Below are 13,838 nucleotides of genomic sequence, written 5' to 3'. Positions count from 1 at the left end.
TCAGCGAGAGCACCTGGTCTGAACGCCCTCTCCTTCCTCAGAGAATGGACAGCCCTGGCCAAGGAGGACCAAGTTTCTGCCAGCACTGGGCTGGACGCCACAGCCTTAAGCGAAGACATCTCGGACCCCGACCTGGACTTGTCCACACCTTGCAGAGAGACTCCAGGTGAGGACTGGAGACGAACGTGCCGTCCTGGAGGTGCCGCTCACATTCCTCATGCCAGTGCTGCCACTTGAGCTCTAGCTCCGTTAAGGTCTGCGTGTTACCAGGCTAAGGGAGAGAGGCAGTGGACACCATCACCACATGAACCCCTTATGCTTAATGAATGACCCACCTCCCATGACCCTCAGAGCAGGGCTGCTCCCACGTACGCTGAGAACGGGCATGGTCCTCATCAGGTCCCCCAGGATTCGGCACATGCCTGCAGAGGTGGGGCTGGCGTCGGCTTCCTTGGAGAGCATCTGCCGGGCCTCGTCCAGCCTGCCTTGCAGCACCAAGATGGTCACCTGGGTGACACCCAAGAACATGAGCATTCATCGGACGCCCAGAAGCCCTTCCGAGTTCACACTCTGGCTTCCTAGCCTTGGGGAAGCGTGATGGTTTCTTCCCTCCAGAGGTAATCTAGCTCATCCAATCTTATGGCTTTAATCTGAACCATGCTTCCCCCCACCTCCACCCCCCCAGCCTCCAAGTCTAGGAGCTTGGTGTCTGTAGCCAAATTTATCCCTGAGGCCCAGCAGAGGGGACCAGGGCCCATGTGCCACAGTGTTTCTATGGCAGCCTTCTGGACCAATGCCTGCCATGGGGGGCAGGCACCGAATTTGACACAGCTGCAGGTGAACCATGCTTTTGAAATTGACTGTGTAACCCATTATAGTTTAAACAATAAATTAAACAAAAAATATCAGAGATATCAAATTATTGGTTCATAAAGGTTTCAGTTCAAATACACATACATACACTTGATGTACCGTAAGTGCAGTCAATCTTCTTTATTCAGAGTCCCTATCTGTAAATTTGCCGACTTGCTAAAATTTATCTGTAACGCCAAAATCAACCCTCGAGGTGCCGTCACCGTCACTTGCGGATACATGCAGAGCAGCGACAGACAACTTTGTGTCACTTGGTGCGCACGTTTCCAGCTGAGCGAACAAGGTAGCGCTCTGCCTGCTTGTATCAACTCTCACACCAAACAAGTGTCTTTCTCACAACCTATTTAGTGCCAAGACTGTTTGCATTTTTTAGCTTTTTGTTGGGCCCCCAAGCATAGTGCTAAAGGGCTATGCAGGGTCCCTAAGTGCAAAGAAGGGTGTGATGCGCCTGCTCTATGGAAAACCCCGAAACATGTTAGATAAGCTTCGTACAGGCAGAGTGCTGTATAGTGCTGCTGGCTGAGTTCAATGTCAATGAATCAACAACACAATTTAAATGAGGTGCCTTTAAACAGAAACATGTCAGAGGACTATATAGTGACCAGCTGACAGAATGGTTGTGACCAGAGATTCTGTACTTCCCCTAGAAGCAGTGGTCCAGTAATCGCCAGTTCAGGGTTCCAGGCACCTTTTATAGACCTATCACGAATAATGAAAATCAACAGTATATGCACACAAGCACATATATAAAAGTCAATTTTTTTTTTAAATTAGAAGTCATGTTTTAAAAAAGCCCAGGATATATATGCTGACAAGTCCCCCATTTTTCTCTCTAGCCTGGACTTCCTTCTCTGACTTCCAGACCCACATCTCCTACTGCCCGTCAATGTCTCCACTTGGCTCTCACAGGCATCGTAACGTTTAAAACAGCAAGCACCCGGTCACCGCCAACTCACCAGCCTGATCTTCCCACATTCTGCTCTTCTTACACACCCACATTTAGTCCATTAGCAAACCCCACCAATTATGTCTTTAAACTGCATCCAGAATCTAATCACTTCTCATCTCACCATCTCCTGTGCTCAGCTCCTACGCTTGTCCAAGTCACCCCCATCTTTGCCTGGTTTAGTACCATGGCCTCCACTCTGGTATCTCTGCTCTGGCCTCGCTGTCCTCAGGAGTAGCCAGAAGAGCCTTTCAAAGCCTAAGTCAGGTCATGGCACTCCTTTGCTCAACTCTCCAACATCCCCCTTACCCCACCTGATCCAGGAATAAGACAGAAGCTCTTTACTGTATCTACCCACTAATTTATACATAATTATGCCAACTAATTTAATCATAACAGCCCTATAGGTAGGTGTTGTTACCTCTACTGTACAGATGAAAAAACTGAAGGCTGTGAAGGAACTCATTCATGACCTCACACCCAGTAAGAGGCAGAGCTGGAATGCTAACCGGGCAGCGTGGCCCCACAGACCATGGTTCCGCTCTCTGTTAGTTATTCCCTCTCTGAAAGCTAACATCCTTAGGACAGCCCACAGGTCCTCTACGATCTGGCCCTGTCCTCAACTCCCATCTCTCCCTCTTGCTCCCACTGCTCCTGGCTCACTGGTCTCCTTGCCGTTCTCGTCCCACCCTGCCTCACACACACAGCATTTACAGGCCTCGCCGTCAGGAATGCCCTTTCTCCCTTCATCTGCACAGCTCCCTCCTCACCTCCTTCTGACTCCCTCTACCACTCCCAACTCCCTGCTTCTTTATTTCTCTCCAAAGCACTTCACTATTAGACCTGGTACATGCTTTACTTGTTTCTCTATTTCCTACCTCCTATGCAGGAAATGTCTCCACAAGGGCAGAAATCTTTGCCTTCTTCAGTCATGCTTGTGCCTGGCAAAGAGTAACCCTCAATGAAATCTCAATGAATGAATGAATCACATTAAAAATCTGGACCCAGCCCTAGCCGGCTTGGCTCAGTGGATAGAGCATTGGCCTGCAGACTGAAAGGTCCCAGGTTCAATTCCGGTCAAGGGCATATGCCTGGGTTGCAGGCTCGATCCCCAATAGGAGGCGTGCAAGAGGTAGCCGATCAATGATTCTCTCTCATCATTGTTTCTATCTCTCTCTCTCTCTCCTTCTCCCTTCCTCTCTGAAATCAATAAAAATATTAAAAAAAAAAAAAATCTGGACCCAATACTTCCTGAGTGAAGGCTCTCCCCTTAGCTGCACAGATCTCCTGGACCAAAGGCCCCAAAATAGCCTCAAAGGCAACAAGTCTTGACCTGAATTCAAGATTTTATAAATTTAATCAACTTTCCATTATTCAGGTCAACTAGCAACCCACTCCCTGATCCATCCCAATTGGGTCACAGGTCAGTAGAGGTGAATGGGAAAAGTACTGCTCTCACATACATACACATACACATCCCTGGCACACATGATGACTTCCAAACTGATAATCCAAAATGACTTTGGGATCATCCATCTTTTTGTTTTTAAAAGCTTTACTGAGTTATAATTTACACACTATAAATACTCACCTATTTAAATGTATAATTCGTTTTAGTAAGTTTGCAGAGTTGTGCACCATCATAATCGTTTTAGAACATTTCTATCCCCTCAAAACAACCCCTCAAGTTCATTTACATCAACGCCCGACCCCCACCCCAATTGTCGGTTTTGTATTCGTGTCTTCTCTCCCTTAGGTGCCTGAAGAAAACAAATTTCCCTTCTCACAGGAAAGTCTACAAAGTATTACTTTTTAACATGATAACTTAGTTCTAAACTTTCCCGTGGAGCAGGGAAGAAAAGATCTAGGGTGTTTCCATAATTACAGACAGGAAGAGCCAGGCCAAGTGTACTCAGGCTCAGTGAGCAACCCTCAGGCCTGCCTGCCAGCCCTGGGGAAACAGGACTGGAGGTGGGAGAACGGGCGGCCCAGCCTGCAGAAGGTCCTTACCAAGTTCCAGAACCTCTCGTGCTTGCTTGGGTTCTCACTGCCCAGAACATCTGCCAACATACTGTCCACCTCGCACACGTGCAGTCGGACCCAGTCGAGGAGGAGGAGGAGGAGCGGGCCAGCTGCAGGGAGAGATTCTCGTCACACATTCATGTGCGGCAAATTCCACTTCCCCAGAGTACAGAGGATGTAAGGCAGACGAGCTTTGTAGAAAAGGAGTATCCCACCGAAACCGGTTTGGCTCAGTGGATAGAGTGTCGGCCTGAGGACTCAAGGGTCCCAGGTTTGATTCCGGTCAAGGGCATGTACCTTGGTTGCGGGCACATCCCCAGTGGGGGGTGTGCAGGAGGCAGCTGATCAATGTTTCTCTCTCATCGATGTTTCTAACTCTCTATCCCTCTCTCTTCCTCTCTGTAAAAAATCAATAAAATATATTTAATAATAAATAAATAAATAAATAAATAATAAAGGGGCCCTTTAAAAAAAGAAAAAGAAAGAAAAGGAGTATCCCTCTTAAATGAGTATATACGTGTGGTCCTGAATAAAGGACTGGACTAGCAAATGGGCTTTTATGGAATACTTCCTGTGTCAGGCAGCAACAGCTTTCACTGAATCCTAGAAAGTGTTAAACAGCCCGGCCGGTGTGGCTCAGTGGTTGAGCTTCGACCTATGAACCAGGAGGTCACGGTTCGATTCTTGGTTGGGGCATATGCCTGGGTTGCAGGCTTGATCCCAGTGTTGGGGCGTGCAGGAGGCAACCAATCAATGCCCCTCTCTCTCCTCATTGATGTTTCTATCTCTCTGTCCCTCTCCCTTCCTCTCTGAAATCAATAAAAATATATTTAAAAAAAAAAAGTGTTGAACACAAGGCCCAGACCTCACCACCACCACCACTCCCACCCCAGCCTCCAGACTCTTCGTGACTATCCAGTACTCAATGGCTATGTAAGGAGCAGCCATTTAGGAACTGGTACTCATTAGGTGCTACATATGCAACAATAAAAACATTCTGACAGCCCTAGCCTGTTTGGCTTAGTGAATAGAGTGTTGACCCATGGACTGAAGGGTCCTGGGTTCGATTCCAGTCAAGGGCACGTACCTTGGTTACAAGTTCCCTGGCCCTAGTTGAGGTGCGTTCAGGAGACAACCAATCGATGGGTCTGTCTCACATCGATGTTTCTCTGTCTCTCCCGCTCTTTCCTCTCTCTCTAAAAATCAATGGAAAAGTATCCTCGGGCGAGGATTCATTCACCCACACACACACACACACACATACACACACACATACACAAAATCTACTGCAGAGGCATACCAACAACAAACTGTCTTTTTCAGTCCTTCAGCAAGAGAATGAATAAACAGCTAGGACTGCAAAGAGATTATTAACACTTATTCCTGGATAAGAGCAAACATAGACCCTTAAAAGAATACAAAAAAGGCCTGTAGCAATCCCACAGACAGCCCACTCACGCCAGGATACTGTACTGACCATAGTTTAATTCAAGATCAACAGACTAATTCAAAGTGGACAGTTAATACAGAGTTGTCCCTGCCCCAATCGTTAGCAACAGAACTCAACGTGACTTTGCCTCCCACAGCCTAACCCCTTCCCCACATACCTAAAACTTTCTTTTCCATTTCTTTTTTTTTTAAAAAACAACAACAAAAATTTGTCTCACATTTCTGGAGGCTAGAAGTCTGACATCCAGCTGCTGGCAGGTTAGTTCCTCCTGCAAGCTCTGAGGAAGCAACTGTGCCTCTCCCCCAGCTTCTCCTAAAACTTTCTGTGCCTCTCCCCCAGCCCAGCTTCTCCTAAAGCTTTCTGAAGCTGGACCAGTCCAGGACACAAATACCGACGACCACCCTTTCACACGCTAGTTTATATCTGTTTTCCTGGTATTTGTCCGGGGTCTTCTGCCTCACACTTTAGGTTTCTGGGAGGCAGTCTAGCTGATTCTTTCTGCAGTACCTGACAAAGCGACAGGCTTCTCTGGCTGTCGGGTGGTGTTCGCTGATGGTTGTGCTGATGAAAAGAGCATCGTAGGCCACAAAGCACCCATCACAACACACAGGAAAGACAAAGAGGACGGGCAGGGGACAGCTCTGATGCTGACAGAAAGAGGCCATGCTCACCTGGGGCAACTTCAATAAAAAGAATCTCACAAAGGTTCCAAATGAGCTCCATTGCTGACAGGATGGAGACCTAAGGGAGAAATGGAGACACAGTTTTGACTGAAGACATTCCCAGGACTTACTCTTAGAACAAAGGAACCAAGCCGGGCTTGAATCACATGATGGTCAACATTTACTGAGTATTCCTATGGCAGGGTTTCCCAAAGCCAATGAAAGAATTTTAGGGGGTGGGATGCAAACTAACATTTTTTTTTTAATGGTTGTGGTCTTAGTTTAATGTACATTAGAAAAAAATAGCTGCCCTGGCTGATATGGCTAAGTTGGTTGAGTATCATCCCAGGAACCGCAAGGTCGCCAGTTGGATTCTCAGTCAGGGCACATGCCCAGATTGAAGGTTTGGTCCCCGATCAGGGCACGTAAGGGAGGCAACCAATCGATGTTTCTTTCTTGCATCGATGTTTGTCTGTCTCTGTCTCTCTCCTCCCTTCCTCTCTCTCTAAAACCAATAAAAATATATTTAATAACTAGCTCATCATACCCATGATCTTGATGAATATTATGATTTAGGAAGAGGCTTTGAGTAATAAAGGAGAGAGGATTTTTAGAAAAATATTCAGTAATATTATGAGAAATATAAAGATATAGCAAAAATTATAAAGTTGGTATTTAAGGGAATGGAGTCTAGGAAATAGTCTATGAAAAGCCAAACCCAATACAAGACCCCAAAATAAACTTGCCCTTAGAAATATACATTCTTCCCTTCTCCACCACCCTTCTATGCACACACACAGAACAGCTTATTTGTAAGGAGAAATAAATGCTTTGCTGACTTGAGAAACAGTGCATCATTCCCTATAAACGACTGAGTTTGAATAGCATCAAGATTCTGCCATAGATTTTCCCTTAGTAAACATTTTTTGTTTTGTTTTGTTAATCCTCATCCGAGGATATTTTTCCATTGATTCTTACAGAGAGTGAAAGTGAGGGGGAGACAGAGAAACATGGATGTGAGAGAGCCACATCAATTGGTTGCCTCCCACATGAGCCCCAATCAGGGCCGGGGATGGAGCCTGCAACCAAGGTACATGCCCTTGACTGGAAATGAACCCGGGACCCTCAGTCTGCAAGCCAACACTCTATCCACTCAGCCAAACCAGCCAGATCAATAAATTCTTAATGTAAAAAAAAAAAAAAAAAAAGAGCCCTAACCGGTTTGGCTCAGTGGATAGAGCATCGGCCTAAGGACTGAAAGGTCCCAGGTTCGATTCCGGTCAAGGGCATGTACCTTGGTTGCAGGCACATCCCCAGTAGGAGGTGTGCAGGAGGCAGCTGATCGATGTTTCTCTCCCATCAATGTTTCTTACTCTCTATCCCTCTTCCTTCCTCTCTGTAAAAAAATCAATAAAATATATTAAAAAAAAAAAAAAAAGATTCTACCAAAGAAAGAATTCTTTAAGCCCTCATCCAGCTCCAACTAAAGGATAAGAACTTGCAGCTCAGTAAATGCTGGTCTCATGAGTTGAGTAGTTTATGAGACCAAGCAGTGGTTCCAAAAGCTCAGCTCTCTACCTCAGGTGACACAATGTGGTTAGGATTTGTACGTCCCATAAGAACTGGAAACACATACAAGTATTTATCAAGCACATCCTTTGTTTCAATATGATAGGCCCTGAAGGGGCACTCGAAGTTGAAAACGATCCTTACCACCCCAATGAGTTGCCTGTCTACCTGGAAAGAAGAGAGATCTGCAAAAAAGTGATTGCAAAGCCACTCCAGGTGCGTGCCGAGGACACAGGAAGACATAATAGTGCCAACAACAAAGGCAGGGCCCTTACCTGGCTGCTGAACTGGCGACTGCTGGCTGGATCTTTAGCAGCAACTAACAAAACATAAAACATTTTAAGTGAGCAATGGAACTTTCAGTCTCATTGTTATAACTTCACATACCAGGTTCTGTAGCTTGTGCCTTTGTTTCTTCTATGACCACCATTTTCACTATAGATTTTTTTTTAATGCTTCATATCTTTTTGTTGTACATCAAGGATTCTCAAACCAAGACCCTGAAGTTAGAAGTGTCACATTTAATTGCAACACAGCAAACACTGAGACCACCATGTTATATAAGACTATCTGACACCCAAGAGTCACGTGGCTCTCGAGGTATGGTGACTTTAAATCACCAAGGTCAAAGAACTGGGGATGAAATTTTCAAAAATCCTTAATTTAGCCCAGCTGGTGTACCTCAGTGGTTGAGCATCAACCTATGAGTCAGGAGGTCACCGTTTGATTTCTGGTCAGGGCACATGCCCGGGTTTCGGGTTCTAGTGGAGGGCATACAGGAGGCAGCTGATCAATGATTCTCTCTCATCATTGATGTTTCTATCTCCCTTCCTCTCTGAAATCAATTAAAATATATTAAGAAAACATTGCTTAAACCTATTTTTTTTTTTAATCCTTAATCTGGCCCTTTAGGCTTCCTTGTACCTGTTAACTCTGTATGTTCTTTTTTTTTTTTAATATATTTTATTGATTTTTTATAGAGAGGAAGGGAGAGAGAGATAGCTAGAAACATCGATGAGAGAGAACCATCGACCAGCTGCCTCCTACACACCCCTCACCGGGGATGTGCCCTCAACCAAGGCACATGCCCTTGACCGGAATCGAACTCGGGACCCTTCAGTCCGCAGGCCGACGCTCCATCCACTGAGCCAAACCGGTTTTGACAACTCTGTATGTTCTAACTGGAAAAACATACTCAAGATGATTGACAAAGCTCTAGCCGGTTTGGCTCCGTGGACAGAGTGTCAGCCTGCGGACTGAAGGGTTCCAGGTTCGATTCTGGTCAAGGGCATGAACCTTGGTTGCAGGCACATCCCCAGTAGGGGGGTGTGCCGGAGGCAGCTGATCGATGCTTCTAACTCTCTATCTCTCTCCCTTCCTCTCTGTAAAAATCAATATATTTTTTTTAATTTTTTAAAAAGATGATTGACAAAAAATTAAGATAGAAAAGTAAAAGTTTTGAACTAGAATGTCAATCAGCTTTTACCTTGTAGTATTTATAGCCAGATAAATACTTTAATTACTATCACATATATATGCACACAAAATCCTTACTTGCAGCCTGGTGCATTTCCTCCATGCATGCTCTTATGACTGATCGGTAGTTTTTACTCACTCGAACTAATCTACAAAAAATGAAATGACATACAACATGAGTCTGGAACCTCTTGTGGTAACAGAAAGATAGAATAGGTGACAGGAGCTTGCTGAAAGACAGAGCCAAGTTGAAGGAGCTCTTAATGGCCAAAGTGGGAACAAGTTGAGCAATGAAAGAAGTAAAAATACAATACAATACGTGGAATAAAGTAAGTATCCATGATTCCATACTGTTATTGTTGCAGATGAGAGCCAATGATGGAACTAAAATCAGTGGTTGAAAATTTGAGATTTGCATAGTCTTAAAATTTCTCCCCCAAATACTTATTACAAAGGGAAAGACTATAACTTTATAGTAAAGAAACTGCATTAACCAAGTGATCAAGGTCAACTTCACCAGTGATAATAAAACATCAACATCATGAACCCCATGTACTGAGAACAACACATCATACATGTGGTATTCTTGCTAAAAATCACTGTTGTAGTTAACGTATGAACCACACCTCACACAATCCTAGTTTATAAATAGTACGATAGTTTTCTAGTCTTTTGCCAAAAAATATCTTAACAGTAATTCTTTAAAAACAAAACAAAGTTCATTTTTATATTAATTTCAAAATCTTCCAATAGTGAGACCTCTTTCGGTGACTCTCAGGTGCTTATTTGGTCTAAATGTTCTTCTTTGTAAAATAAATGAGTAGGAATATAAACAAAGAAACCTTATCAAGCCAGCAAGTCAACCAACACCATTTGCACATTCCCTGTAAGACACTTCCCCTGCTGACCACTTACAATGCACAGAACAGAAACTGGACTAGAACCAGGAGACCCTCATTTCTCCAGGAGGGCCAGCCATCATGCAGAAGGTCAAGAATGCATTTCATTTGGCTTTTCACAATTTAGTTGTGACTGCAGCACCGATTAGCAGCCCACTTACTGAGCTTTTCTGGATTTTCCAGTCAATTCTTCTTCAATTTTCTGGAGGCCCACAAAGATTCCATGGGATTCGTTGAAGAGTTTTCTCAAGATGTGAGAGTAAACATCTACATCTTTCTGGACAATATAGATAAAAGGGCAGCCTGGCACCTTCTCTGACTTTCCTGAAACAAGATTAAAAAAAAAAAAAAAACACAAAAATTTAACATCTATCACCATCATAGAGGAACCCACTATAAAATCTTTTACTATCTAATTACAAAAGCTTCAACTTTTAGCTACTAATTTCATTTATTAAAAGTTATATAGCCGAAACCGGTTTGGCTCAGTGGATAGAGCGTCAGCCTGTGGACTGAAAGGTCCCAGGTTTGATTCTGGTCAAGGGCACATAGCTTGGTTGCGGGCACATCCCCAATAGGGGGCGTGCGGGAGGCGGCTGATCGATGTTTCTCTCTCATCGATGTTTCTAGCTCTCTATCTCTCTCCCTTCCTCTCTGTAAAAAATCAATAAAATAAATTTAAAAAAAAAAAGTTATATAGCCGAGCCGAAACCGGTTTGGCTCAGTGGATAGAGCGTCGGCCTGCGGACTGAGGGGTCCTGGGTTCAATTCCGGTCAAGGGCATGTACCTTGGTTGCGGGCACATCCCCAGTAGGGGGTGTGCAAGAGGCAGCTGATCGATGTTTCTCTCTCATCGATGTTTCTAACTCTCTATCCCCCTCTCTTCGTCTCTGTAAAAAATCAATAAAATATATTTAAAACAAAACAAAAGTTATATAGCCGAAACCAGTTTGGATCAGCGGATAGAATGTCGGTCTGCAGACTGAAAGGTCCCAGGTTCGATTCCGGTCAAGAGCATATACATTGGTTGCGGGCACATCCCCGGTGGGGGGTGTGCAGGAGGCAGCTGGTCGATGGTTCTCTCTCATCGATGTTTCTAGCTCTCTATCCCTCCCCCTTCCTCTCTGTAAAAAATCAATAAAATATATTTTTTAAAAAGTTATATAAATGACCACTTATCAATTATCCACACAAGCATTTCTAAAAATAAATGCTTAGTCTCTGATTTTACACCTCAGCTTACTAGCATATTTGGAAACTATCTTTCACCTCCATCAATCAAACTCTACTGAAAAAAGTAAATTCACTTAATATTAGTCTATGTAAAACTCAATAAGATGCCTGGCCAGCGTGGCTCAGTGATTGAGCATTGACCTATGAACCAGGAGGTTATGGTCCGATTCCCGCCGGGGCGCATGCCCAGGTTGTGAGCACGATCCCTGGTGTGGTACATGCAGGAGGCAGCCGATGAGTGATTCTCTTTCATCATTGATGTTTCTATCTCTCTCTCCCTCTCCCTTCCTCTCTGAAATCAATCCTATATAATAAAGATGTAATATGCAAATAGTCGTTACATGGTGAAGCGTAACCACCAACTGCACCAGATCACAGATCAGCAGGAGGGTGGGACAGCGAGCTACAAGTGGTGGCGGAGAGCTACAGGAGGGGGCAGGGCAGCAAGCTATGAGGAGCGACTGGAGGGCAGGAGCTACAGGAGGGTGGGGCAGCAGGGAGCTACTGGGGCGCTACTGGCCCACGGATTCGTGCACAGGGCTACTAGTAAAAATATAAAATAAAATAAAAAGAAAGAAAAGTAATTCTCTAAAAAAGAAGAGAAAAGCCCTGGCCAGTGTGGTTCAGTTGGTTGGGTGTCGTCCCTGTTGCTGTTTCAATTCCAGATCAGGGCACATGCCTGGGTTTTGGCTGGATCCCCAGTAGGTGGTGTGTAGGAGGCAGCCAACTGCTGTTCCTATTTCACATCGATGTTTCTCTCTCTTCTTCTCCCTTCATCTCTCTAAAAATCAATTTTAAAGAAAAGAAACCCTTCTTTAACACAAGGAAGACTACTGTTACTTTTTTTTTTCCTGGACTGAACATCTGCCAGGTCTCATAAATCAATGAAACTCTTAAACAGCTAAAGTCTTAAAAATAAAAATGGTGCAAAATAAGTTCAACTGTATCATGTCTCAACTAGTCAAATCTGAGAGAATAAAGGGGGAAAAAACACACACACAATTAAATGTGCCCAGATAGATCACCTGTAAGAAAAATAATAAGTACCTTTTTTGTTGAAGGAGGTCTCACACACCAGCATCTCCCCTGGACCCCAGTCAAAACACATTTGCTTGTTCTTGGAATTCACTCCTGGAATCAACTAGTAAAAAAATAAGGCACAGAAATTGTTATTCTTATTAAAGTCTTTGCTTCCAACTGACTTGCAAATACAATCCTACAATCCACAGGTGGTCATGAAAGTTAAGTGCTAATCCATGTGCACAGGGGAATGTGGCCGAGATCAGCCCAGTCTATTCCAACCTGAATAAGTGCGTGTTGTTTGGGCACCTCAACCCAGCCTGCATTTCTCAAGTGTTGATAAAAAGGAGAGCTACACCTTAAGCAATTATTGTAAGTTAGTAATGTGCAGTTTAGAAAAAAAGGAAATTTAAAAAATAAAAAGGAGCCCTAGCCTTTCGGCTCAGTGGATAGAGCGTCGGCCTGCGAACTGAAAGGTCTCAGGTTCGATTCCGGTCAAGGGCACATGCCCGGGTTGTGAGATCCCCAGAGGGGGACTTGCAGGAGGCAGCTGATCCATGATTCTCTCTCATCATGGATGTTTCTCTCTCCCTCTTCCTTCCTCTCCGAAATCAATAAAGATATAGTATAAATAAATAAACAAATAAACATATAAAAAGGAATTCAACTCACTAAAAGGACAGACCTCCAGTCACACAGCTTCTATGCCATCTCTTTGAAACATGTTAACTGCTACTAAGATCTCACGCCTTGTTTTGTCCAGTGAGCTTTGAAATGACCCCTATTTTCAATTTTTTTGTTTTGTCAGATATTGCTTTGCAGTCTGACGGCTTTAGCTGAAAACGGTAGGCATCTCAACTTTCTAAAAAGCAAAAACACAAGGTCAGGCAACCTGCAGTTTCGTGGGGTTTGTAGGTTACCAAGAGCCAGGAGGTGGAGAACCAGCCGGTAACGGGCAGAGATATTTGCCCTCGTCGGGGAGGTCAGAGGCTGCGGGAGTTTGCATTTGAAAAATGAGGAGATAAGAGAAGTGCATTCCAGGCTGGGGGAGCGGCAGGTATTCGTATCTAAAACATCACGGATCAGCAACACTTGGCATATTCTCTTGAGAGTTCAGATAAAATTGGGAGCAAACAGAGCAATAAAAAGAAATAATCCCCCGAGAGAATATGTTTAGTAAGCCCTGGTCAAGTACAAGCCAAAATCACGGCGCTGCAATGTGAAGCTTAGTTAGACTGGAAGAAAGAAAAAAAAAAGCAATTCCTCTGCCAGGTCCGAGCGCGCTCATTGAGCATTGGCCCGACGGGAAAAGCGAGGGCAGCAGGAAGGCGGGAAGACAGAGGAGGGAGAGGGACGGGCTGGGGCCTGAGGGGCCAGGTGTCCTGAGTACACGGAGCAGCAGAAACCCAGGCACCGCTGCGACCCCAACGCGACCACCTCGTTAACGTGACCTCCGGACAGTGGCAACTGAGCTGAAGGAAAGGGACGGGCGCCTCGCGGGCGGCATTGAGGGAGACAAGCCTGCAGTTACTGACGAAGCAGACCCAACCCTTGGTCCGCGAGGGCAAGCAAGACTCTTTGGGGCGCCCTTACAGTGACTATCGGCTCGCCATCGAGCTCCTCCATAGCGCCGCACCTCAGCCGCCTGGAACTCGCGGGGCCGCCAAAGCTCGCGGCTCGGGCCTCCC

At 44.9% G+C, this 13,838-nt stretch overlaps 2 protein-coding genes and 1 non-coding gene across 4 annotated transcripts in view; 1 reads left to right on the top strand and 2 right to left on the bottom strand.

Moving 5' to 3' along the window:
- The window catches only part of GGA3 (golgi associated, gamma adaptin ear containing, ARF binding protein 3), a 22,017-nt gene extending 21,847 nt beyond the window's left edge, over positions 1-170 (top strand). Inside the window, exon 17 of the mRNA XM_028130601.2 lies at positions 42-170. Coding sequence (XP_027986402.2) covers positions 42-170 — 129 coding nt within the window. The remainder of the gene's footprint in view (positions 1-41) is intronic.
- NUP85 (nucleoporin 85) overlaps positions 1-13,838 on the bottom strand; it is a 20,229-nt gene extending 6,391 nt beyond the window's left edge. Inside the window, exons 1-9 of one of the 2 annotated variants that reach the window (XM_008155072.3) lie at positions 13,744-13,838; positions 12,178-12,271; positions 10,059-10,221; positions 9,077-9,147; positions 7,798-7,841; positions 5,963-6,032; positions 3,830-3,951; positions 373-507; positions 149-271 (exon numbers count right to left, since the gene is read on the bottom strand). In XM_008155072.3, coding sequence (XP_008153294.1) covers positions 149-271; positions 373-507; positions 3,830-3,951; positions 5,963-6,032; positions 7,798-7,841; positions 9,077-9,147; positions 10,059-10,221; positions 12,178-12,271; positions 13,744-13,776 — 855 coding nt within the window. In that variant the 5' untranslated portion in view covers positions 13,777-13,838. Of the gene's footprint in view, positions 1-148; positions 272-372; positions 508-3,829; positions 3,952-5,962; positions 6,033-7,797; positions 7,842-9,076; positions 9,148-10,058; positions 10,222-12,177; positions 12,272-12,822; positions 12,854-13,743 lie in introns of those variants that run through there. The other variant, XM_054709013.1, reaches the window with a different exon arrangement.
- Positions 704-836, bottom strand: LOC114227637 (small nucleolar RNA SNORA5). The gene has a single exon (XR_003613721.1). It is a non-coding gene; the product is annotated as a small nucleolar RNA SNORA5 (small nucleolar RNA).

The sequence above is a fragment of the Eptesicus fuscus genome, chromosome 20 (assembly GCF_027574615.1).
Source record: "Eptesicus fuscus isolate TK198812 chromosome 20, DD_ASM_mEF_20220401, whole genome shotgun sequence".
Lineage (NCBI taxonomy): Eukaryota > Metazoa > Chordata > Mammalia > Chiroptera > Vespertilionidae > Eptesicus > Eptesicus fuscus.
Note: the sequence above shows the minus strand (reverse complement) of the source record. Positions and strands in the feature narration are given on the sequence as shown.